General features: G+C 41.2%; 1 protein-coding gene across 1 annotated transcript in view; it reads right to left on the bottom strand.

Moving 5' to 3' along the window:
- SLF1 (SMC5/6 complex localization factor 1) overlaps window positions 1-26,490 on the bottom strand; it is a 66,251-nt gene that overhangs the window by 6,100 nt on the left and 33,661 nt on the right. Inside the window, exons 11-15 of the mRNA XM_074952852.1 lie at window positions 25,858-26,023; window positions 16,147-16,294; window positions 4,340-4,485; window positions 1,729-1,898; window positions 993-1,126 (exon numbers count right to left, since the gene is read on the bottom strand). Coding sequence (XP_074808953.1) covers window positions 993-1,126; window positions 1,729-1,898; window positions 4,340-4,485; window positions 16,147-16,294; window positions 25,858-26,023 — 764 coding nt within the window. The remainder of the gene's footprint in view (window positions 1-992; window positions 1,127-1,728; window positions 1,899-4,339; window positions 4,486-16,146; window positions 16,295-25,857; window positions 26,024-26,490) is intronic.

Here is a 26,490-nt window from a genome sequence, read left to right as displayed (position 1 = left end):
GAGATGGAGAAGATGAAGAGTTGACCATTTTCTGCCCTATTCCTCTAGTTCATTTTGCCTTTATAATCATTCACATTAATTTTACTTACAGAAGCAGTAAAGGGAAAGGGCACCAATTTTTAAAATGCATGGCCTGGCTCTGATACTGATGAAATTTTTTTTTTTTAAACCCCAAAATGGGGTGAATTTTTTGTCCTTCATTGTTTGAGACATACACTACTGAATATAAAATCTTGAATGATGAGGGCTTTTTTTTTTGGTGCCAATTTTACTTCAGTTCTCCCTTAAGTGTCTACATGATAGATATATTTGTATTAGAAAAACTATTGGTAAGGCTCAGATTAAAAAACAAAAACAAAAAAACCCCACCCAGTTCCAGCAAGTGATTCTGGCCAGGTATAGATTTGTGTAAAGTGCATTTTATTAAATTTGTATAGTAAGTGAGGCCTGAGTGAATTATTGCAGGGCTATTTCATTCTAAGATACTTGGGTTCCAGTATAGTTAAGACTAAAAGCCAAATGCATTTCATAGTCTGGGCTCAATGCCTGGAAGAAAACCGTCCATATGCTTAACACAGCTATGCAACATAGCATACTTCTCAGTCTTTGTTCACAAAATGTCTAGGACTGAAAGAGATGAAGACTGAATTATACTTTCAAATCAGAAGACGTTGATCCTACCAAGTACAGGTTGAGGTGGATTAGCAAAGTAAGACGGGCAAGACTGGAATGAGCTCACACAAGCTATACACTCTAATATTTTTTTTTGGGGGGGTGGGGCGGAGGGGAATAGAGAAAGCAGCTTTATTTCACCATGTATAAAATGATTTCTCTCTCAAATGTTGAAAACAACTAATATGATACACAAGGAAGTATTTCTTGGGCTTGGGACATCACTTTAGCTCAGCATTCATCAGGGCAAGTGTATCAAATCTGAAAGTACTGACTGTAACCATATGAAATTTTTAGCATAAATTAGATATACAGAATACCTTTAATATTAGTCTTGTAAAAGTGCATCTCTTCATCCAAAGGGTGGCGATTCTCTTTGGTGTTTGACACCTCAACTTCTGCTTTCATCCTTAACTTCTTTGATAATGGAGGGAATTTATTGAAGATCAGTTCACTAAAAGGAAATCAAGCAATGACAAGTATATTTTTATTAAACTAATCTTTTTGGAAAATTATTAAACATATGTACATATTTAATTTTATTACAGCATCATTATACTCCATACATATAATGTGTGTTTCCAAGTTAGAGAGTCTGAAATTTAATCTTAATTAAAAACAACGAAGAGTCCGGTGGCACCTTAAAGACTAACAGATTTATTTGGGCATAAGCTTTCGTGGATACAGACTAACACGGCTACCCCTCTGATACTTAATCTTAATTGCATTTTAAAAACATTTGGCAAAGTACATACTTGTTTAAAGCAGTAATTATATGGGGATCAGACTTAAAAAAAATAATTCTGTGAATACTTACATTTTTCCATTATTAATGTAAAATGCTTCCCTAGGGAAATGAACGTGCATCAATATACATATAAACCGAGAGAGGAAAAAAACCTACCCAGATGTGTTACAAGTTTAAAATGGAGCTTTCTGCTAGTCACAGTAATTTGCAGACAACAACACAGGTCACATAAAGTTCAAGAAATGTGTCAGGTCAGAAGCTGTCCCCCAAAGCAGAATAAAACTGGTGATGTTATAGGTATTACTTACGGTAGATCAGGCAGCAGTTTGGCTTGGTTCTGCTTATCACCATTTAGCATCAGTAATGCCCTTTGAGACTCAGGGCAAGGCCACTGCCCTATTTTCTTTTTCTTCACTTTCTGCACTTTCCCAGTCTCATGCATACCTACTTCTCCTAAAGCAGGCAAATAGGAACAAACCTGTTGCAAAAATAATATGTTTGTTACAATTTTTATGACTGTGTTTAGGGAAAAAGAAGTACTGCTTAACTGGTCATTAGAAATTACAATTCATTTTCCCTCCATCTTTTGCTGCATTTACTCTACTTAAGACCGTCTCCAACCACAATCACATCACTACACCCATTACTTTAAAAAAGTTTAAGAATGTTTATACTGCTAAGGTGGGACTACTTAGGTAACAAGATACTACTCAACAGGAGTTCAGGTGGCAAAATTAGGCCAGAAATTAATACCACCCTGTGGAGGAGGGGGAAATCTCCTTGAGACCAAGAAAAATTTGCAAAAGGAATGAGAATTTGCCTTATTCACTGAAAAAATGTTTCCATTTACTTTACTGTGCAATTGTCATATGAAGACTTAATAATGCTGACTATGTTATATAAACATTAGTAGAGTTTTCTTTGTGTATGTGTTGATTACACATGGTAAAGCTAGCTTGTGTGTTCATTTCTTAGCTTGTTTTATCAGCTTACATATGTCTTTCCCCAGTGCTCTGCTTAAAGACTATTTATGGTGAACAATGCATAAAAAAGTTCCAATCTATCTTGAATTCTTCTATATCCATATGTAAGCTGAAGGCAACTGTTCTGTATAGAAGATGCACAGAAAGCTGGCTAGATTGTCGGGCTCAATGGGTAGTGATCAATGGCTCCATGTCTAGTTGGCAGCCGGTATCAAGCGGAGTGCTCCAAGGATTGGTCCCGGGGCTGGTTTTGTTCAATATCTTCATTAATGATCTGGAGGATGGCGTGGATTGCACCCTCAGCAAGTTTGCAGATGATACTAAACTGGGAGGAGTGGCAGATACACTGGAGGGTAGGTTTCAGAGTAGCAGCCGTGTTAGTCTGTATTCGCAAAAAGAAAAAGGAGTACTAGTGGCACCTTAGAGACTAACCAATTTATTTGAGCATAAGCTTTCGTGAGCTACAGCTCACTTCATCGGATGCATTCAGTGGAAAATACAGTGAGGAGATTTATATATACACAGAACATGAAAAAATGGGTGGTGTTATACACGCTGTAAGGAGAGTGATCACTTAAGATGAGCTATTACCAGCAGGAGAGCGGGGGGGAGGGACCTAGACAAATTGGAGGATTGGGCCAAAAGAAATCTGATGAGGTTCAGCAAGGACAAATGCAGAGACCTGCACTTAGGAAGGAAGAATCCCATGCACTGCTACAGACTAGGGACCGAGTGGCTAGGCAGCAGTTCTGCAGAAAAGGACCTAGGGGTTCCAGTGGACGAGAAGCTGGATATGAGTCAGTGTGCCCTTGTTGCCAAGAAGGCAAACGGCATTTGGGGCTGTATAAATAGGAGCATTGCCAGCAGATTGAGGAACGTGATCGTTCCCCTCTATTTGGCATTGGTGAGGCCTCATCTGGAGTACTGTGTCCAGTTTTGGGCCCCACGCTACGAGAAGGATGTGGAAAAATTGGAAAACGTCCAGCGGAGGGCAACAAATTGGGGGCTGGAGCACATGACTTATGAGGAGAGACTGAGGGAACTGGGATTATTTAGTCTGCAGAAGAGAAGAATGAGGTGGGATTTGATAGCTGCTTTCAACTACCTGAAAGGGGGTTCCAAAGAGGATGGATCTAGACTGTTCTCAGTGGTACCAGATGATAGAACAAGGAGTGGTAGTCTCAAGTTGCAGTGGGGGAGGTTTAGGTTGGCTATTAGGAAAAACTTTTTCACTAGGAGGGTGGTGAAGCACTGGAATGGGTTACCTAGGGAGGTGGTGGAATCTCCTTCCTTAGAGGTTTTAATTTTTTGGGCTGGGATGATTTAGTTGGGGATTTGAAGACAGTCTTGACATTCCATACCCAAGCACCAGAAATTGTGATGTGAAGGTAGCAACTTTGACAGAAGCAGAAGATGGAACATTAACAGAAGAAAATTTAGATGGAACACTGCTGTTCTGAATCATGAAACAAAGTTGTGTTTGGGAATAATATAGTGGATAGAATTGCCTTTTTTCAGTATTTACTTTTCACACAAAATTGGGCATATTCCTACACCTGGAATTTAATATTGCAATGAAAAAAGATTATTTTTAATGTTTTTCACTTTATCTGATGGTGTAGGCTGCCACCTTAACAAGACAGTTGTCACTAAGAATTGCTTTGTAAGAAAAAAAATCATATCCATATTTGAACTATGATCTCAGATCTGTGCCAGGATAAACCCAAACCTAATATTATTTTTCATTTAAACGCTTTGGATTCTCCAAGGATGGAATGCGACACAGGCAATGCATATCTCCTCTAACTGTGGTCTAGGACAAGGAGAAGGCAAATAAGTAAAAATTATTGGTTTCCAGAATTCCATCTCATTAGTCGGTTAGTCATATTACATTCCAAAATGTAGTTCAGTATCAAACAGTACAAATGCTACTTACTATTTTGTGAAGAGAAAGAGGTTTGGCAGATATAGTAATGTTCCTCCGTAAACATAAATTTTTAAAGACTGCCTCTGCAACAAACATTTGAAGCCAGAGAGATGGTATGGAACAAATGAACATTTTTAATTCCTGTGTTGAAAAGTCTAGGTTGGGGAAAAATTAGACAGACAAATAAATAAAAGATAGATACATGAGCCATATCAAAGGCGGCGAAATCATAGTTCATGCCCCTGCTGGATTTCTTTCCTTATTACTGCTAATTCATAAATTAAATGATTAAAACTGCCAATTTACAAACAACATATAATCCAGTAGCTAACAAGCATAGTTTTTGTGACACCGCTCATCAGGTTTTAAAAAGTGAATCTGCTTAAAATATTAAATCAATCATTTTTAAATAAAAGACTATCTCTGATACAATCTGCATAACAGTTATGCTAAGATATTTGAAAAGGAAAGTATTTATTCAAGGAAGTTACACTAGTGATAATCTTCAGAAATTCAGATGGGACAATATAATACCATCCATATTAAAAAAAAAAAAAAAGTATGAAACATTAGCCAGGAAGGCATATAACAAAAGCAACACGGTGCAGTAGCAAATCCTGGATGAATGCTATGCTGTCATGATGCTGACACATATGTTAATGGTATTCAATATCAAGAACGTCCAATGATTGTAACAAAGGTGGAGATGGAGGCTGACTCCCCTCCCCCAAATATGCTCAACATTGTTTATAACCAAATCTTTTATCACCTGTTTTTACAAATGTCATATTCCATATGAAGGCATTTAGAACACTTTCCCTCCTCCTCCAAATTAATAAATTAAATGCTACATTTGAATACAATGTGTATTTGGTTAAAGTAACAAGGTTTTCTGTTAAGTTCAGTATTTTGAGGATATGTCTACACGGTGATTAAAAAAAAAAAACAAAACCCAGCACCGACTCTCAGAGCCCAGGTCAGCTGACTCGGGTTCATGAAGCTTGGGTTGCAGGGCTATAAAATTGCCCTGTAGACGCTCAGACTTGGGCTGGAGCCTGGGTTCTGAGACCCTCTGACTTCATGGGGTCTGAGATCCTGAGCTCCAGCTCAAGCTCGAATGTCTACACTACAATTTTATAACCCACAGGCTAAGCCTCATGAGCCCAAGTCAGCCGACCTGGACCAGCTGCTACAGGTCTTTTATTGCAGTGTAAATGTACCCTCAGTTTTTGTGTAAGGGATCTTCATTAGAAGAGGGCAAGTAGATTTAGAACAGAAATGCCTTTCCTGAATTACTTCCTTTCTGGAAATGGCATTTTCCCAGTTATGAGATTTTTGGGAAGCCTGCAGGCAGCTCAGACTTGTCTGTGAAGCTCCAGGATTTTGCTGTACTTTTTCTGCAGTGTCTCTAGAGGATTACATCCAAAGTGGAAACACTATGGGCCGGATCCAGGATCTTTCCACTGTCAGCCAGCCAGCCAGCCAGCATCTATACTTCAAGATGCAGGGACCATGGATTCAGATGAACCATTTGATCATGCTTCTGTGATTTTGCCTCTGGCTGGGGAAGTAACTGTATTGGAGGATAGATTCTTTAGCTCTGAGTACCAGAACTGTCTCAGTCATGCTGGAGCTTCCAGGATTATTCTAACAGAGTCCTGCCTGAGCTTCCTGAGAACTCTCAGGATTAATGGAATTGGAGAGTCATCTTACATCAGGTCTAGGGATCATGTGACTATAAATTTATTGGATCCCGAACTTTGTCCCCTCTGGAGCAGAACTTTTGACACCTTCCATTTTCTCTGGTTGGTTGACCCCACTTGGCTCTTGCAGATAAGAAAAATTCACAGATGCACAGCCTGCTGACACAGAGAGGTGCATCTTGCTCTCCCACCTCCGCCCCACTGCTTGTATATGTAAAACATATTTGTAGTATTGTCCATCATGATTTTGATGGTCAGTCCTTCAAGAAGCATGAAGAAAGCTGTGCACACCCAGCATATAGTTCTTAGCTCCAAAGACATTTTCTATGTGGAGTATTTTTTCCTGAAGGAGTACACATACCTTTCATTTGAAGGTCATCCAAATGGGTTCCCCATCATAGTTTGGAGGCATATGTAATGAATGTCTTTGATCGTAATGGAGTGGAGACTAGCATTCCCTAGTAGACTTTTAGAGGGTCCTTCCATCAATTTAGTGATGGCAGAAATTCTGGTGGAACATGTACTAATATATCCAGGTGAGGTCTGACTAGCATATATACAGACTTCCACAACCCTTACATGCAATGAAGATAGATTCTGGTCTCCCATGTTTAAGAAAGATGAAGTCAAACTGGAATAGGTGCAGAGAAGAGCTACTAGGATGATTAGAGGAATAAAGAACCTACAAGAGAAGACTTAAGGAGTTTGACCTTTTTTAGCCTATCAAATCAAATACTGAGGGGAGATATGATTTCTGCCTATAAATACATCAGAGGGATAAACACAGGCAAGGGAGAGGAGTTCATTTAAATGTAAGGTCAATGTTGGCATAAGAACAAATGGACATAAACTGGTCATCAATAAGTGTAGGTTTGAAATCAGAGAAGTGATGGTTTCTAACCATCAGAGAAGAGAAGTTCTGGAATACACTTCCAACGAGAGTAGTGGGGGCAAAAAACCTAACTTGTTTCAAGACTGAGCTTTATAAGTTTATGATGAGATTGCATACAATGGCATATTGCCCTTCAGCGACTGTCACTAGCAAAAGTTTCCAACAGTCACAGATGTGACACTAGATGGGGAGGGCTCTGAGTTACTACCAAAAATTCTTTCCAAGATATCTGACTGGTGGGTCTCACCCATATGTCCAGGCTCTAACTGACCACCACCTCCCAGATCAGACTGGCAGAGATTTTAACCTTCCTCTGCAGCATGGGGCATGGTGGTTGCTGGTTTGAACTAAAGTAAATGGAGGATTCTTTGTAACTTGAAGTCTTTAAATCGAGATTTGAGGACTTCAGTAACTCAGCCTGTGGTTATGGACCTATTACAGGAGTAGGTGGACAAGGTTATGCAGTTTGCAATGTGTAGGAGGTCAGACTAGATGATCACGAGAATCCCTTCTGGCGTTAAAGTCAATGAGTGAGTCTATGAAGGTGTTTAATTGGCTCAGATCCAGAATAAATGCCAGACACTTTTCTTTTTGGGAATAAAAAAAATGAGAAACTACTTTCCCGGTATTCTTAAGGAACTTCTTCCACTGCTCCAAAGTTTAGAAGTGACTGCACATCCTGATGTAACACACCGTTGTTAGAAGAGTCCTCGAAAAATGATGAGGATGGGTTGGGTGGAGGGTCTGGAAAAAAACATGAAAAAGATCAAGCCTCCATCACAGCAGAGGCAAAGTTCTTTCACTGTGTACAGGAGTATAGATCCCTAAGGATCATGTTGTGGCATGTGAGTCCTTCAGAAAGTATAAGAGTTCATATTCCTCAGGTGGGAGATGTTCAATTCTTACTTGAACTTCTTTAGGGATTCCTGAAGAGTGGAGCCACAAGGATCTCCTCACAGCAACTGAAGTCACCAGAGATCTAGAGGCTGTATCCATAGCATCAAGGGCTGCTTGGAGGGATGTGCATGCTAGAAGCTGATCTTCAGCAATAAGAGAGTAAGTTCTTCTCTGTTGTCCTGAAATGAGAATTTAACCATAGAATCCCAATTCACATAATCATAATTTGCCAACAGGTATTGGTAGTTGGCAATTCTCATTTAGAGGACTGTTGTGAAATAATTTTTTGTCCAAATTTAATTTTTGGGAGTTCTCTCTCTTCTGGTGTCACCTTTCATTGGCTTCGTCTCGACCTCTCATTAGCCACAGTGACAATTAATGATCCCGCTATGGAGTATGTATAAAATTGCTTGAAAACCTAGGAAAGAACCTCAAGTGCCGGTCTCCTCTCTTCAAAGTTGATGACAGGGAGGCAGGCATCTGCCAGAGCAATTTAGACAGCTCTAAAAGTCCCTTATGATGAGTATTGCAAGACTTCCAGGAATCAAAAAGTGTGGATGATGTTCCAGAGCTTGAGTGATTATTTTTCCCCTGAACTATGTCCACGGTAATCTCCAATGTGGCAGTCATTATATGCAACATGTCCTGGAATATCTTGTAGTCATGTCTTTTAGATGTCTTGGAAACTACAGCTTTATCTGAGGATGAAAACGATATGTGAGCTGGGGCAGGATGGTTCTCTGCTTGAAAATTCTTCATCAGAGCCATGATAAAATGGTTACTAACCTTCCTTAACTGTTGTTCTTTGAGATGTGTTGCTCATGTCCATTCCAATATAGGTGTGTGCTTGCTCCGAGCACTGCTGCCAGAAAGTATTCCCTCAGTGGTACCAGTCAGGTAAGCTCTGGTGCCCCCTGAAGTCACGCTTTCATGATGATGGTATAAAGGGCCCTACCGACCCGCCACTTCCTCAGTTCCTTCTTGCCAGCTAACTTTAACAGAGGGGCAGGAAGAGGGAGTTTGGAATAGACATGAGCAACACATCTCGAAGAACAGTTATGGAAGGTTAGTGACCCTTTTTCTTTGAGTGCTTGCTCATGTCCATTCTAATGTAAGTGACTTCCAAGCAGATGTAGGGGAAAGGTCTGGAGTTCATTGACAAGCAGACTGTAGGACTGCTCTGCCAAACTCAGCCTCATCTCTAACCTCCTGAGTGATGGCATAGTGAGACGCAAAAGTGTGGACCGAAGATCATGTTGCCGCTCTACAGTTGTCCTGGATAGGGACATATACCACAAATGCAACTGAAGATGCTTGTGCCCTTGTAGTACGTGTGGTCAGAACTGGAGCAGGGACCTTCGCCAGGCTGTAGCATGTGTGGATACAGGAAGTGATCCACGATGAGATTCTCTGGGCTGAGACTGGGAGACCCTTCATCCAGTCTGCAACATCCACAAAAAGTTGAGTCGTTTTCCAAAACAATTTAGTCCTGTGTAGAAGGCCAGTGTGTATCTGACATCTAGTGAGAAAAGTTTCTACTCCTGTTTTTGGCATGCAGTTTTGGATAGAAGACCAGAAGGAATATGTCCTGGTTACTATGGAACTGTGAAACCATCTTCAGGAGGAAGGCTGGTTGAGGATGCAGCTGGACCTTGTCCTTGAAGAATCCCATGTACGGAGGTTCCGAAGTAAGGATCCTAATCTAGGAGACCCTTCTAGCTGAAGTTGTGTCCACCAGGAAGGCCACGTTCCAGGACAAGTAGAGCAGAAGACACGTTGCCAATGGCTCGAATGGGGAACCCATGAGTCTCGACAATACCAGGTTGAGATCCCAGGGTGGGAGTGATTGACATACCTGGGGGCATAGTCTGTTAAACCCTTGAGAAACAGACTGCAGATTGGTTTTCAAAGACAGACTGGCCCTTCACCCACAGGTGACACACCAAAACTGCATACAGGTGGACTCTAATCAATGACACCGATAGCCCTTGCGGCTTCAGGTGTAGCAAGTAGTCCAGAATGAAAGGCACTGATGACCATGTGGATGAGACACCTTTCTGCGCCAACCAGATCAAGAATCTTTCCCACTTTTCCAGGTACATAGCTCTAGTGGATGGCTTTCTGCTCCCTAAAAGAACTTAAACTTTCTGGCATTTGGAGCGAGCACACACCTACATTGAAATGGACATGAACAAGCACTTGAATAATAATCTGTTTAGAGCTGGCAGAGGAACATATTGAGCTGGTGGTAAAGCCCCGTTGTGAGGTGGAAAAAGGAATCTAGCCCAGGATTAGGAAGATGACACTGGTCTTCTGGTGTGGTGTATTCCACACAGGGCCCAGTAGGGTCAGAAATACTGATATGCATAAGGGAACTACTGGCTCGGTAAGGGGTGGAGGGTTTTGGGTTTGTGGAACACTGGTCCACTCTTTATGGGGAGAAGGGGCTGTATAGCTTGGGTGGCTTCCATCTCAGTAGAAGGGGAACCAGTCTCTTTTGGGAAAAGCTAGCTAGAGTATTCAGGAGGGCATTAAGCAAATAGCAAAAGGGAAGGGTAAAAAGAGGGACGATAAGAGCACTTAGCACAATATTGAGATGTTGAGAACAAAATTAATCAAGGAACCAAAGCACATGAAGAGAAGAAATTTTTTGAATTGCCTATACACCAATACTAGGAGTCTGGATAACAAACAAATGAGCAATCTGAATTCCTCTTATGAACATAAATGTGATCTAGTTGATATAACTAAAACCAATGGGATGATTAACCATGACTGGGATGTTAAAAATCAATGGTTATAGCCTATTTAGGAAGGATTGAGTGTGCAAAAGTTCCCCTGTGGGTCCGGGGACAGAATAGGTCCACTGCTCCTCCTGCATGTCGTAAGAGGCGACTAAAAGGGGGAGAGGGATGGGCTTCACCAGGTTAGAAATTTGCCCAAGACACACCATATGATGAGCAAGTCAACGATGTCTATACCGGATTGATTGCAGCCCGGGCTAATAATGACCATACTGTCTCCCTCCCACCAGGGCAGATGGGACAAGTATACTGCTGGTGTTACCCCAACAAAGAGGATCCATGGAAGAGATAACATCACCATAGCCACATGGAATGTAAGGAGGTTGAAACAACTCAAGTACGAAATGAAACAATACACCTGGCACCTCCTAGGAGTCTCTGAGGTCAGATGGAAGAACTTTGGAGAGGCACTAACAGAAGGTGGCCATGTACTCTAATACAGTGGAGAGGACAAATATGTCAACGGTGTAGAATTTTTTGTGCATAAAGATATCAAGAATTCAGTATTAGGATGCCGCCCAATGTCCAGCAGGCTTATTTACATCCGTCTAAAGGCAGTACTGTTTAATATCACAGTGGTACGAGTCTAAGTCCCTACAACAGACTATGACGATGAGCAAACTGAAGACTTTTACAATCAGCTCCAAGACACCATCGATAAGGTACACAAGAAAGATATCCTGATTGTACAAGGAGGTTGGAATGCTAAAGTGGGTACTGATACACAGGCAGATTGGCGAGATTATTGTGGCCCTTTCTGTAATGCGGTAATCAATGAGAGAGGACTGAGACTTTTGGAGTTTGCCAGCTATAAAAATCTGGTTCTTGCAAACACATTAAGCATCCAGACGATCAACATGGCACGCACTTAATAGTCTACATCACAGCTAGATAGACTACATCATGGTGCAAAACTGATTTCATTCTGGGATTAAACAGAGCTAAAACAAGGAGCTTCCCCGGTGCGGATATTGGAAGTGAGCACGACCTTGTGATGCTAAATTTTTGCCTGTGGCTAAGGAAAATCGTCAGGCCAAAATTCACCAGAACCAAGTTTGATTTAGAAAGACTCCGAGACCAAAACATTGGAGAGTCATTTCAAGCAACGATCGGTGGAAAATTTGCCCCGCGCTGCTTGCTCTAGAGGAAGACGTAGAAACAATGACCAACAATTTCAGTGCTGTAATGAATGAGGCAGCAACGGACATCCTTGGTAAAACATCGTAAGAAGACTAAAACCATGGGTCACAAATGAAATACTACAAACGTGTGACATTAGAAGAGAACTTAAGAGAGAGACAAGAACAGCACTGAAGGAGCTGATAAATACAGAGTGATTGGCAGAAAGATCAAGAAAGGAATGAAAATGGCCAAGGAGATATGGATTGAAAAACAATGTTCTAAAATTAGAGAGTGTATCAATAATAAAAACAGCAAACGAGCCTCCCAGGTTGTAAAAGATCTGACAAAGGAGAGATGGATCAAAGCTAACGTAATCTAAGACAAAGAAGGGAATAGTCTTACAGAAGAAAGGGACATCATCAATAGCGGACAAACTACTGCTCTGATCTATATAACCGCCAGACAAATGGAGATTCTAGTGTCTTAGACAGCCCAGATTCAATAGAGGAGGAGTAGGACTTTCCAATACTACGCGAAGAAGGGGAGACAGCTGTGAAATCACTCAAGAATGGAAAGGCTACAGGTATTGACAACATCCCAGCCAAACTGATGAAATTCGGAGGAGAAATAGTAATAGATGTACTCACCAAGATCTGCAACAAGATCTGGCAGACAGATAAGTGGCCCTCCACATGGACACAGTCACTAATCGTTACTCTGCCAAAGAAAGGCAACCTGCAATTGTGTCAAAATGTTGAAAGTCATAGTGAACAGATTGAAGCCACAAGCAGACAATATCATTGCTGAAGAACAGGCTGGCTTTCCTACTGGAAGAAGTACCACAGAACTGATTTTCAACCTTCATGTTCTAGGTGAGAAATACTTATAACATCAGCAGGACATCTACCATGTCTTTGTTGACTTCAAAAAGGTATTTGACAGAGTATGGCACAAAACTCTCTGGGGAACCATGAAGAAGTACAATGTTGGTCGTAAGCTTATTTTTACCATTAAACAACTGTATGCCAAGGCCAGCAGTGCAGTTCTTGTCAATGGCACAATAGGAGAGTGGTTTTGCACCACTGTTGGAGTCTGGCAAGGCTCCCTTCTTTCACCCACACTGTTCAACATCTACTTGGAGCGCATAATGACTGATGCCCTAGATCACATATGCAGTCAGCATTTGGGGGTGAACAATCTCAAATCTTCAGTTCGCTGATGACATTGATGGCCTGGCAGACAGTGAAGATGAACTTGCCAACCTTGTGAAATGATTGGATGAAACCTCCGCAAAATACGGTATGGAAATCAGTACAGTGAAAACCAACCTGATGACAAACAAACATGATGGGATCAGCTCACATACCACTGTCAGTGGACAAGAGCGGGAGACAGTGAAACAGTTCAAGTATTTGGGGGCAATCATCACTGATAAAGGATCCAAGGCAGAAATTCGTGCAAGAACTGTGCAAACAGCAGCAGCAGTGGCAAAGCTAAAGCCAATTTGGAGGAATAAGAATATCTCCCTGGAATCCAAACTGAAACTGATGCACACATTGGTCATCTCCATCTTTCAGTATGCGTGCGAGCCACGGACCCTTATGGCAGAACTTGAACAGAAAATACAGGTAGTAGAGATGAGATGCTTCCGTAAAATCCTGGGCATTTCCTACTTCGACCACGTCACTAATGAAGAGGTCCGCAACATCATCACCCAATGCGCTGGGTCATATGAAGACCTCCTGACGACCATGAAGAAGTGCAAGCTGAAGTAGTATGGCCACGTAACAAGATCATCTGGCCTATCCAAGATCATCCTCCAAGGGACAGTACAGGGGAAGAGAAGAAGAGGTAGACAGAAGAAGAGATGGACTGATAACATAAAAGAGTGGACAGGAATGGACTTTGCGGAGACTCAAGCATTGACACACAATCATCAGGGGTGGAGACAATTGGTTGGTTGCTCATCAGTGATGGTGCCCCAACGACCAATGAGGTTATGGGAGTGATGATGATGATGACGACGAGTGGGCAAAAGGGGAAGGAGAGTAGCACTCTATGTCAAAAATGGCATTACCCATTTCCGAGTCACTGATAACTAAGGCTAAGATTTAGTCGGGTATTTTTAGTAAAAGTCATGGATGTTAGGGGGCTTATTCCTTCACCCACTTACTTCCCCTGGTCCTTCTCGCATGAACAGAGAGCAACAATACCCGAAGTCCAAAGGTGCAAACAATTTGATGTTTATTCGGGTGAACTTCCAGCAAGCATGATTCCGGTTTCCTTCCTTAGTGTCCCCCTTCCCAGCTCTGACACCACAGAGCCTTACTCCTGTATCCCTGTTCCCATTTCCCCTTTTAGCAAAACATGATTCCAATTTCCCCACCCCCATTCCCCATTCCCATTTCTCCCCCACACCCCCACCCAATCACTTCCTGATTGACTGCAAACTATATAGTAAAACTTGAGTTCTGCTTAGCTATACCTTAACCAATCATTTTACTGAAATTTAACTAACCAATCCTAACATATTGTAACATGATTATGTAACCAATTATATCCCACCACCTTAATTAGTTTACACCCAGCAAAATTAATTATACAGCAGACAGAAACAATCACAGAACCAGACAGAGATTATACAGACAAACAATGGGGAAATGGGGACTACAGTGATAGAACAAACACAGAAATGAGGATTTCACATCCCAGCTATTGATAAGCGAGTTCTTGCCAGACAGGATGCTATCAAACTAAGTTTCCTTTTACATCTTCTAGGCACTTCCCTTTCTCTGGAGGCGATAGGCATTATCAGGACAGGATTGTATTCCTAACAACCCAATAGCACTTTCTTTCAATGTGACTAGTTTGGAATGTGAGGAGGTGACCGGTCGCTTCCCAGTTTATGGCTGCCTCTGCTGCTTAGCCAAAGGCCTTAACCTAAGAACAGGGCCTCAGACTGTCACAGTAGGAGACGGACCTTACACTGGCAGAAAGTGATTTTGATTCTTTTATACCTCTATAACTAGCCAAGTGATAAGAATACACCTAAATTCTTAGAGTATAGGCCTTTACAGACAGACCTGAATATCTATATCCTAACACTGGACAGGTAATGGGCAATAAACAAAAATTCATGGCCTGGGACCCGTCCATGACTTTTACTAATAAATACCTCTGACTAAAACTTAGCAGCTCCTGGGGTCCCAGATACTGCTGCTCTGGGGGCCCCCAGGACACTGCTGCAGTGGCAGTGCGGGGGCCGACGGCTAGCCCCTGAGCTGGCAACAAGGGCTGACTGCTCCCAGTCATCCCTGCTGGGGCGCTCCCCAGGGCCAGCCACCCCAGGACCGCTGCTGGGGCGCTCCCCAGGGCCAGCTGCTCTCACAGCCCAGAGATCAGCCGCACCGGCCACTGCAGCTATGAAAGTCATGGAGGTCACGGAAAATCATGGAATCCGTGACTTCTGCGACCTCCATGACAGAATCACAGCCTTACTGATAACTAGAAGAAAATGATCCTGAATGCTTATGGAGCAATGTACTAACAGATAAAGCATAAGATAAGGTATTAGCTGGTGTCACACTAGGAAATGGGATGACCACTTCCTTATGCAACTATTTATAATGCATGATCATGGGGGTTTTCAGTTTGGAAACTGGAGATCTCACGCTGCCAGTACTAAGACAACCTTGCAATTTTTAAACATTATAGATGACAATTTCCTAACCCAAAAAGTGTTGCAGACATGAGAGAATTCTGTATTAGACCTTTTCTTAATAAATAAATAGGAACTGATCACAGAACTAAAAATTTATGGTAGCTTATGTACAAGTGATCATGACTTGATCACATTTATGATGTGCTATAATATAATATAATATAATATCAAAGTGCACTGGACATGAGAATTCAAAATGATTTTCAAATTTGTTGAAAAAAAGTCTTTGGTCAGTGAGGAGGGTCCAGTTTGCTGAGTCTCAAGAGCTGAAGGAATAATCTGACCTAACAGAGATGTCCCTAGTGGAGTCCCAGCAGATATGGGGTATGATGAGACCCCAATAAACCTTCCAGGTTCTGAGCCTCTTCCTGGGCTAACAGCATTTGCAGCACAGCTCCCATTCTGCAACTCAAGAGGGATTTTAACAAGAGTTGGAGCCTGATGAAAAAACCTGTCCGGCACAAATCTGCCAGGAAAGCCTATTAAATTTTGGCCCTTGCATCAGTTAATAGACTGAAGAGTCAAACATTACCCCTTTTATATTTTAAAATATCTATAAAATGAGGTTACACAGGCATAATGAAAGGCAAAATAGTATAAACAGGAAACTTAAATTAGGATTTTAATATCTGAGACTAACACTTAAAAAGAGTATAAAATGTATCCCAGACACTCACCATCACATGAAATGGCAATGTAATTTGCCAGGTCATCTGCCACTTGATGCAACACGTTTCTGTCCATCATGAAGCCTGAAAGAATCCAATATTCTACTACAGTTCCAAGAATTCCAGTTAGCAGCATAGCTACTTCATCTTTGAAGACCTAAAACAGAATATGTAGTATTTGTAGAATAGCCTTATGAAATACCAAAAAAACCCAAAACAAAACGATAATGGTTTGGTAACAGCAGCAACAACAAAGATCCACTCTGCTGACAATTAACTTTCTCAAAGACTTTACTTTCTCCAGCTCCAGGGCTAACTCTTGCAGGTAGGTTAATATGATTAACATGCCATTAATTACAAGTCAATTAAACACTCAGAAGAAAGTGCTTTACAGTATTTAAAAACAAACACATGCAAAATGAGATCAATACTTAAAGTCACACACAAAAGAGGCTGAGTTAAGTCTGGGTTTAAATGCATGATTTCAAGTTGTGCATTTACTTCAATTAAGCTATTATTTACTTTTACAGAAATCTTCCTCCCTTGTTGCTCATTAAAATTATTTTTTTCAAAGATATCATCAAATATAAGTTTAAAGCTAAATTATGACCAGACATGGGTTTGCTAGAGGCAGGTGAAGATGTAAAGAGGTCCTTTGCTCCGCAGAACCCAAGTGCAGGAGACAGGCAAACTCTGTCTCCTAGCATTTTGGAATGGGGAACTTTCTTAGTACTGTCAACAATTCTAACCAGCCCAATGGGGGCATGTTTGGGAGGAATGGAGATGGAGATACAAGCCTTATCCCTTCCCTCCATACCTGCTATAGAGGACTAGGCATGGGGAAAAGAATAAGCTTCAGCTTTTTAAAAACGTGTACCCAATAGTTTTACAAATCTTGAATGTAGTGCTCAGGAGGCATTGTGACTTGTGAGGTCTTATTACCTATTCACTAATGTTAAGGTACCCAAGGTTCCACCTCTCCCTCATCAATCCATAGCAGTGAAAAACAAAGTTTAACTCTTTGACTGAAGCTCCAGCCCACATACTGTATATTAAATCTCGCATCATACTACATGTGAGATCTGGTGCAAGAAACCGTACTGAACAAAATAGCACAGTTTCATCTCCTTTTAAGAAGTTCTCCCTCATGTTTTCAACCTGAAAAAATGATGTTCATTTTGTGCAACAAAATTATGAATTGGGACCATTTTTTATGTTAATATATCAATTTCACCAAGTTACGTCTAATTACAAGTTACGTCTGATATTTCTCTGAGACCAAAGTCTGGTTGAGGATCAAATTTTTATTAGAAACGATTCTCTTAGAGGAATTAGAAAGCACCAATGACTGAGAAAGTACAAGTTTCATAAATCAGATGGAGATTTATGAAAGAATAATAGAGACTATGGGACAAATCAGACTTAAGGTATCTCTAAACCAATTCTGGAATACACACAGACAGTCCATATATCTAATACACAAGGACAGTCTCCACTTAGAACACAGTAAAATGAAGAAAAACTAATACTTTACTTAAGATGGAGTGAGAAATTTTATTTAAAAAAAAAAAAAAAAGAGTGAGGAAGGTATAATTGAGGAGATTAGTTGGGCGGGGAAGGGTAAAAAAGAGTGGCACACTTTTTCCCTGCTTGATATACATATTTTTAAACATTCCTAAGAGAGTCAGGAATAGAAAGCAGAAGAGATTAACAGAACTTAAATTTGTTTTGTTATAATGCACTTTTAAGAGCCAGTGGTGCGCAAACTTTTCCAGTCACACCCCCTCTTATCATTAATGGAATCTGTCTGCATGCTGCTCCCTCCCCGCCCATCTGTGGGGGCTGGTCCAGGCCCTGCCGTGCACCCCCCTCCCTCTCAACATTCCTCCTGAGGGGCCCAGACCCCGAGGGGGATGCGCCCCGCAGTTTGTGGACCACTGAGATAAGCAGAATTACTGCAGAGAGATTCAGTGATTTGCCCAAGGTCACGTAAGTAGTCTGGGGTATATCTAGGAACAGAGCCAGATATTCTGTTTCCTTCTCCTGTTCCTCAGCCACCTCTCCATCCTACTTGTTCCCTGATTTTTCTTTCTGGCAAAGGTTGTAGGTATCTTGAAGTATAAGAGGGGATAACAGCTGCTTATAGAGCAAAATGCAACGAATGGTGCCAGCAATGAAAGGGGACAGCCCCAGCAGTGAGGGAAGGAGGGAGGGAGGGAGACAGACACACGCTGATGAGGGACACCAGGTAGCTTCTCCCACCTCCCCTTGGAGTCTCTAGCACCCACTGGCCAGTTGGGGTGGGGGAAGGGTGCTGATTGGCCAGCTCTCTCACCACTCCAGGGATTTAATCTAGAGCAGAGACCACATGGAGCCACTTTTGGCACTGTTCCAGAAACCTGCTTATAGAGCATATGTTAATGGTGTTCTACAAAACAGATAGCAAAGAGCTGCAGAGCAATTTAGCAGATGCACAAATTGGAGCTACAACTCCTCCACAATTAAGTATCTCACCTCTGTGCACTGCCAAGGAAAGCCTACTGTATTCTCAGATTCTTGATAATGAAATTTACTGCTATGATGTCAGCTGGCAGGACTGGCATACGTTCAGTTGGCTGACGTGATAAAACAACATTTGCATAAACTAAGCACTTCTGTTTAGTTAATGATTTGAAGAGAATGCTTCAATGCTACATATAAAGAAAATGGTATCCTAACCCACTAAAACTAATGCCTATGAAAATGCATGAAATTATTTTAAATGAAAATTGCCAAAAAATAGTAGTGATATATACTTTAATGAAAAAGTATGTGTATAAAAAAGTCTCAGTTAACTTCCAGATTAAATATGGAAATTACTATCATGCATGGCAACAATCACTATGCAACTATATAGCTCCTATTTATTAACCATAATAGAAAACTTCAAACCAAAGTATTAAAATAATCTATACTGCTATTGTACAACTCTACTCTGCTTCCTAAACATTTTAACCCTTGCATTTTTACATAGTCCTTCTGCAATTTAGTGTACTATTTTGATGAGTAGTTTTAGCATATAATTGAAGGCAAGAATCTTATACATGATGAAGAGACCTTTTATCAATGATTTTGGTATTTAAAAATTAACAATGGCTTTGTAAATCTGAGTGTTTCTTAAATGTTGAAATGACAAACACCTTTGTGAAATGCATACCTGCAAATATTAGCTAAAAGCAAAGCTCCTAGTATTCCGACTATCATTGTTTTGTAAATGATAAAACACTTTGTGTACTAACCTGAATTAAACTGATTACCAATACAAGAAGCTATCTGAGTATAGAATATTTATATTAATGGGAAAATAATTACACAGTGCTCAAGCAGTTCCCTCAACCAACTCAGGAAGACAAGAATCATCATCTTGCCAAAAAATTTTTTGAAGCAACTTTTTAATAACTATTTAAGGTAAATCCTCTCTAAGAATTATTTAATATTAAAGAACTTTTGCAAACTAAAAAACGTTTATATAAAAGCGTAGGAGTGCTTGGACTTTTTGGAGGCAGAATTTTGTTTCCTGTTAGACCCTAATGAAACTGAAAACACTCTCAGAAAATGGATTGAACAGAGCTAAAACACTACATTTAAAGATGTTCTAAGAATCTCCTGTCAAAGACAAAGGAAATATAACTGTCAAGAAAGAATTACAACCCCAATACATATATAAATTAACAAACTACATATTCATAAAAAGAAGATGCTCCTAAGGACAACCCTTAAAGATACTGAGCAAATGAAGAAACTGGGCTCTGGGCTCCGATCTCCGTGGAGGTTCCCTCACCATTGAGGAAGACGGGGGCCTCACATGTCCAAGGTAACTGACAGGGACCTGGAGCTCTGGTGTTTGATGTTATGCCCATGGGGTCCAGAAAGGCCACTATGTGGGCGCCTACCATTACAGTGGCCAGGGCATCATGGAGACTTGGTGTCCTTCACGCCTCAAACACCGAGAGTGGTGCCGGCTCCGCCTTAAGACATATGATTCCGGCTCCGACCCCGAAGACAAGTCTGACCTCTGAGACCACAGCAGTGCCGTGCAGGACAGTGCCGGAGAGTGGTGCCAAGGTGAGGATGACCAGTGCTGGAGCATGGCCAGTTTCCCTTGGAGAGCACAGCCCCTCCGTGCGGTGCCGGTGCTGTCATTGTTGGGGTCTGCAGGGCAGCCATCTCTAGGAGGTCCCTGGTGGCCTCGAACGTGTCTGGGGTAGATGGCAGTTCCAACTCTCCCATTTGGCTGTCCCATTCTGGAGAGTCCAACGGGACCAGACTCAACGGGTCCACCTGTGCGGCCAGAGTCAACGGTGCCCGTTTTGCCTGAGCAGGAGCTGAGTGTTCCAGCACGGGACACACTCGGTGGGCACCATCACGCTCCACTGCTCTTACTTTTGGCAACCCGCATCCCTCGGCTCTTCTTTGCTTCTTATGCAGCACCAGCGAGTGCGATCAGTGCCTGGAGGCCGTCGAGCTTGTCTTTGGTGCTGAAGAGTGGCCTTCACTGCACTGAGATATACCAGACAATAACCCTCAGTGTCTTGTCCTATTCCAGGCTCCTCTTCTACTTCTACTGGCTGCAGTATGTCGACAGCTCACTCACATTGTAGCAGAAGCCTGGGCCGTTCCAAGAGGAAGCATTTCCATGATGAACTTATGGTTGAAGTTATGGACCAGGCCAATAAGTAGGTCCAGTACCAAAAAAACAGAGGGCCATATGGCTAGAAGGAAGGCATGGCAAGAGGCAAGAGGAAAACCTCAGCCTGGCTGCATAGCTTGAGGACAGGGTTTCACCGTGGGAGCAGGCACTTGCTTTGGAGTTCCTGGAACAGGAGCTGCAGCTAAGAGAGGAGGACAGAGCTCAGCAGAAAGAATTGTTTGAGCTGCTGCTATCACTAATGGCTACAAGAGTACCGGCTCCTGCTGCATCACCCACACCATGGCCTGAGCCCCCTACAGGGTATCGCTCTGATGCAGTCCAGAAACAGCTTGGAAAACTCTATGGCTGGGTGGCTGATGCAAATCGGGCCTCCCATGAGTAGCTGGACAAGGCAACTTTGCCCCTTGCAATCTTCCATATTGATCCCCTCCCCATGCATACCTCCACCCACATTCCCCAGCACGAACTGCACAGCAAATGGGTGAGAAAGGGGAAAGTTGAACAGGGGCCAGAGCACATGCAACAGTAGGGGGTTTCTGTCTTGTACATGGTTCCATGTTTGCGCTTGTTCATACACTTTTTTTTTTTTTTTAAGGTTTTGTTGTTATGGGTGCTTTGGAATGGGTTAATGTTGTACTTTTCTAATACATGTTTATAAATACAGCTTTTTATTTTATCAAGAAAGTTTATTGCTATCACTACATCACATCACACACACAATGTATAAAGGTAAACACAATCTTGGACAATTAGGAATTAGTTTGCCAACACTATTCCTCAATACGGTTATCTACATCAATCCATATTTCAATCACTTCCTTACATCAATCCATACTGTGAACCCCTCCACCCCATTTGATAAGTAGTCATGTCATTCATGAGTACACTGCATGGCAATCAACTCCCTACCCCTCCCCAAGCACTGAAGCCACATACACCCACACACTCAATGAGCCCCATCCCCTCACCCACAAACACATTCATAGAGGTACTGTCCCCCCACTTCCATTGGGCCATCCAAGTCCATAATGTGGGAACACAAGGCATGTCTGATTTCTGGGGCCTGGGTGCATCCAGTTCCAGCTGTGGTGGGTTCACTTTCTGGCAGAGTATCCTGATTCAGCAGCCCCTCACTGTCATGGGTCCATTCAGGAGGAAACAGCTCACCTCTGGCTTCACAAATGTTGTGATGAGCACAGCAAGCCACTGTAATGTGGACAGCACTGCTTACACTGGAATCCAAATGAGTCTGTAAACATCACCAATGGGATTTCAATCTACCAAAAGCGGATTCAATAACCATTCTTACTGGCTGAGAGTGTAATTAAACCATCTTCTGCCAGGGCCTCTGAAATCAGCGTATGGTTTCATAAGCCAAAGCAAATGAAGGTACAAGGAGTCCCCCAGAATAATGGTGGGGACAGTAATTCTGCTTATGACAATGTCATTTGGTGGGAATAAGTGTCCCAGCCTGTCCATGAATGTAGACTCCTGATTGGCAAAAAAAAAAACAAAAAACAAAAAAACCCCTGGCAATGTGAACTTTTCCAGTGCAACCCACATTGACATTCACAAAAATTGACCTCTGTAGTCCACGAGGGCCTGCACAACGATAGTTTATGTACTCTCTGTCCTCCTAAAGGAGCATAAACTGTGGGCACATGAGTGCAATCAATGACCACACACAATCTGAAAACTCCATTCTCTCAGAGCCAGCAGTTACTTCAGGAATATCTTTTATGCTCACCTCCTTGGGGTAAACCACTTGCCTGATTGCCTCAGAAACCTCCGCCACCACTCTAACTACAGTCAAACTTTCCAACACCAAACTGGTTGGCAGAGGGCCTGTAGCAATCTGTAGTAGTCAGCTTCCAGATGATTATAGCAACCCACTTCTGGATCAGCTAGGCCACTCTCATGCATGTGTCTTTACACTGGGAAAGTCGGGGCAAACTTCTTGCAAAGCTCTAAAAATGTAGCTTTCCTCATGTTAAAGTTCTGGAACCACTGCTGATCATCCTAGGTCTGCATGATGATGTAATTCCACCAGGCTGTGCTTGTGGCCTTACTCCAGAAGCACTGGTCTATGTAGGGGGCACCAGTGGCTGTACCGAGTGCCATGAACAGCATCAGCCAGTTCGAGCCTTCCATGTCTGTGCCCTCCTCCTTCTCCATCATAAACTGTGTTGGGTGCTTTTGGTGGGTCAGAAAATGCCATCAAAATGCTCCCAGCATTTCACGGAAGCTCTCCCTATTTCCTGACACAGGAGTGAAAGCACAAGCAAAAGGCATCTCTTCCATGTTGCTGGCTCCAGCAGGTGGGGATGCACAGACAAAATGAGTGCTCGACAGGATGTATTGATGGGTCATTCAAACTTCCTGTAACGTGCAGGGCAGACAGTCAAGTTTTCCCACAGTGCACCATGGTCAAAGGGCTAGAGCAGCCACATTTCAGGAGGGTGCTTGGGAGTCTGGGATATGGTTGGTTTGACACGGGTCTCCATTCTGCAGTGTGGATGCCAGAGCGCCATGTTCCAGCCCAGGTTAGAAAATTCTTCATATAGGGTTAACAATCAGTGTAGACACTCAAGCCCTGGGTTCTCTAATCAGGGATCAGATGACTCAAGTCCCACGAGCCCTGGGCTCACACTGCAGTATAGATATGCCCTAGGACACAGCCAAATGATTAGATTTAAAAAACTCTTGTAATAATTTGTTGGGATATGCAAATATTGTTGTAAACTAAAATAACAAGTTTATCCAGTTAACCTCCAAAAGGTTGGCATATGTTCCTGGAGAGGAGGCAGACCTAAACATTGGTAACAGAAAAATAGTGGGACTTAACTGGATATAAGATTCTTAATATTCCATTTATTGGCCTATCTTAAGACAGAAAAATGGCTTTTTCTAAATAAACTCACTTAAATATTTTCTTTGATTTCGTAGGGTTTAATTAAGATTGCTTACTTCACATAACAACCAGACAGTTCTCACCAATCCTCCTCCCGCCCAAACTTATGGAGAGAAGGGGAATTCTGCTCCCTATTTGCTAAGCTCAATGCTACAGAAACACTCCAAATTTTTCTTCTGCACCTCTAACACAAAGAAATTGAAAAGAGAGGCACAGCTAGCTATGTAGCAATGGGGAGGATTTGCTCCTGTGAGTATTTCTTTTGAACTGATCTTTTCATCTACATTAAGGGATTTAAAACTGACTGACTAGACAAAGTTTGGTACCCATGTTTTGCAGACAATAGCTCAAAACTGAAAACACAGAAAGGGATAATAATTGAGCTTTGCACATATCAGGGAGAAAGTTATTCATACAAGATTACTAACAAAACATTTTTATCAATCTTATTTTTGTTTAAAATATGAGGCAAAGAAATTAAATGCACAGCTAAGGAATGAGGGCTATTTAAAAAAACAAAGCAAAACACCACAACACAGTAGCTTGTCAGGGAACAATATAATATAGCTGCATTGTAAGGCCAGATTTCACATCTGCTGGGATGTTATACAATGTAGCGTATAAAATGAAAGTTGAACAGCAATGGGAATCTTGTTTTTGTGGAAAAGGACAACTGATACTTTAGGGTTAAGTCTATTACAGACTTCTGTGTATGTTTGATTCTACAGTTTAGTCTTATCAAAAAGTTGTTTGTTTCTTTTTAATCAATACACCTTATACTGTAGTCTACTTGTCTACAAGTTAATATTGTACTTACTGAAGAAACAATACAACTTGTAACACTGTATGGTTTAAAAAGTTGAAACTTTTGAACAGAAGAAAGGGCAAGATTAAAAAAGAAAGTGGGTGCCTACATTTAAGCTCCAGAATTTACACTTAGGAACCTCAAAGAATGGTTTGATTTTCAAGCAGTATTGAAATTCCCACTGAAAGTCAACTGGACATTTGCTTTCTTGGTGTTCAATATCTTTGGAAAAAAAAATCATGACACTTGATTAAGCTGCTAATATGGATTTAGAAGCCTAAATTTAGGCACCTGAAATATATGTATGTATATGTATATATATCTTGACCATGGATAAAGGACAATACTTTATTTCTGCATGGCTTGTTTCACCCTCTCTCAAAAACAGTAGGTGGACTGGTTATAATTAAAGTAACCTGAGAAAAGCTTTCAGTGTGTTTAAACCTCTCTGCCTTCTTCACACTATGCAGAACAATCAGCTAGTACATTGGAAATGTTTTTCTTTCTACAATACTTCATTTTCTGTAGTTGTCTTGTGATAGTGCTGAAAAGGTGTGTGTTGCCTTCGTATTCTATACTTTCACAATAATTTTCAAAGAATGGTGACGAGTTTGTACTTTTGTATGGGAACTGAATAGTCAAAGACACTTTAGAAAGGCTTTAGCAAGGGAGGGGTGGTATATAGAGGACAGCCAGTTTCAGTTCAGGTCATTGTCCTGCTAGCCAGCATGCTATGGAACAGCAGTTATGTTGTCTTCCATTCTGTTTGGATGAAAAAGAACTAGAGGAGGCACCAAAGGAAACTCAAGGGATTGGGAAGAAAACTGGTGAGTTCACAGAAAAAGGGCCAGGTTAAAAAAGGTATATAAAACAACAAAACCCCACTTGTTTCATTAGTTCTATCCTCAGACAATTTTTACTGAATAATTTTTTTTCTAAAAAGTACTTTTCATTGTAAAATAAGATAATTACCTCACTGGTTACAGTTTATTTGATAAGGCATCGTAACCTTATGTCCCTAATGACTTCAATAACACCTGCTGGTAAAGGCATATGAACATCTGAGTGCAAACAGAAAAGCACTCATGACTCCATTACATTTCCTCTTTACAGATCAATATATGAGAACCTTATAGAGCAGTTCATTTCCTTTTGTGGAGCAAAAGTCAGCATGCTTCACAACAAAAGGTAGATGTAACAAGCAGCTTTGATACCTGAATGTAGTTTCTCAGAAAGGAGTGAAGAAATAAATGCTTTTTAAAAAAAAATACATTGACCTTCATTACTTTTTTATAGAAAATGAATCATACTCACATCATTTGTTTTGAACTTTTCTCTATAGGAATGTATGACCCAATCTACCAGAATATTTATCTGTTTGGTAAAAAGCAGAGAGGTTTCACTTCCCAACCAAAAGGTCTTCAGAAGAACTGTCTGTGGCATAACTTGCAGAAGCTGTGAATTAGCCCCTTCACATAATCTATAGAAGAAAAAGAAAAAGTGAACAAAACCTAAAGCTTTATGCCAATTTGATTACTATAGTTACTAGACAGATAACACGTCTCCTGTCAAAACATACAAAGGTTTGGAAATTTTTAAGCACAGAAAGATCATACACAATTTTTGATGAATAATATATGTAAAATGATGACAGCCAAAGAGAAGGAACTCAAATGTTGTGTTAATATTATATAACTATAATTACAGTTGGAACAAAAGGAAAATTTTTACTTTATAAGGCAATCATACATATATCTATTCATTTACATTAAATAGAGAGGATGAGATAATACAAGTGCTTGCAGATTAAAAAAGACAACATGTATGCTGTATGTTCAAGGTCTTTCAATTAAGAATTTGCTGGGCAATAAAAAAAAAAATCTAAGAACTGCAAAGCTAAAAAACTCATCCTTATGAAACAAAATTAAACACCTATCCACACATGTA

Source organism: Natator depressus, chromosome 5 (assembly GCF_965152275.1).
Source record: "Natator depressus isolate rNatDep1 chromosome 5, rNatDep2.hap1, whole genome shotgun sequence".
NCBI lineage: Eukaryota > Metazoa > Chordata > Testudines > Cheloniidae > Natator > Natator depressus.
This window is presented reverse-complemented; position numbering and strand designations above follow the sequence as displayed.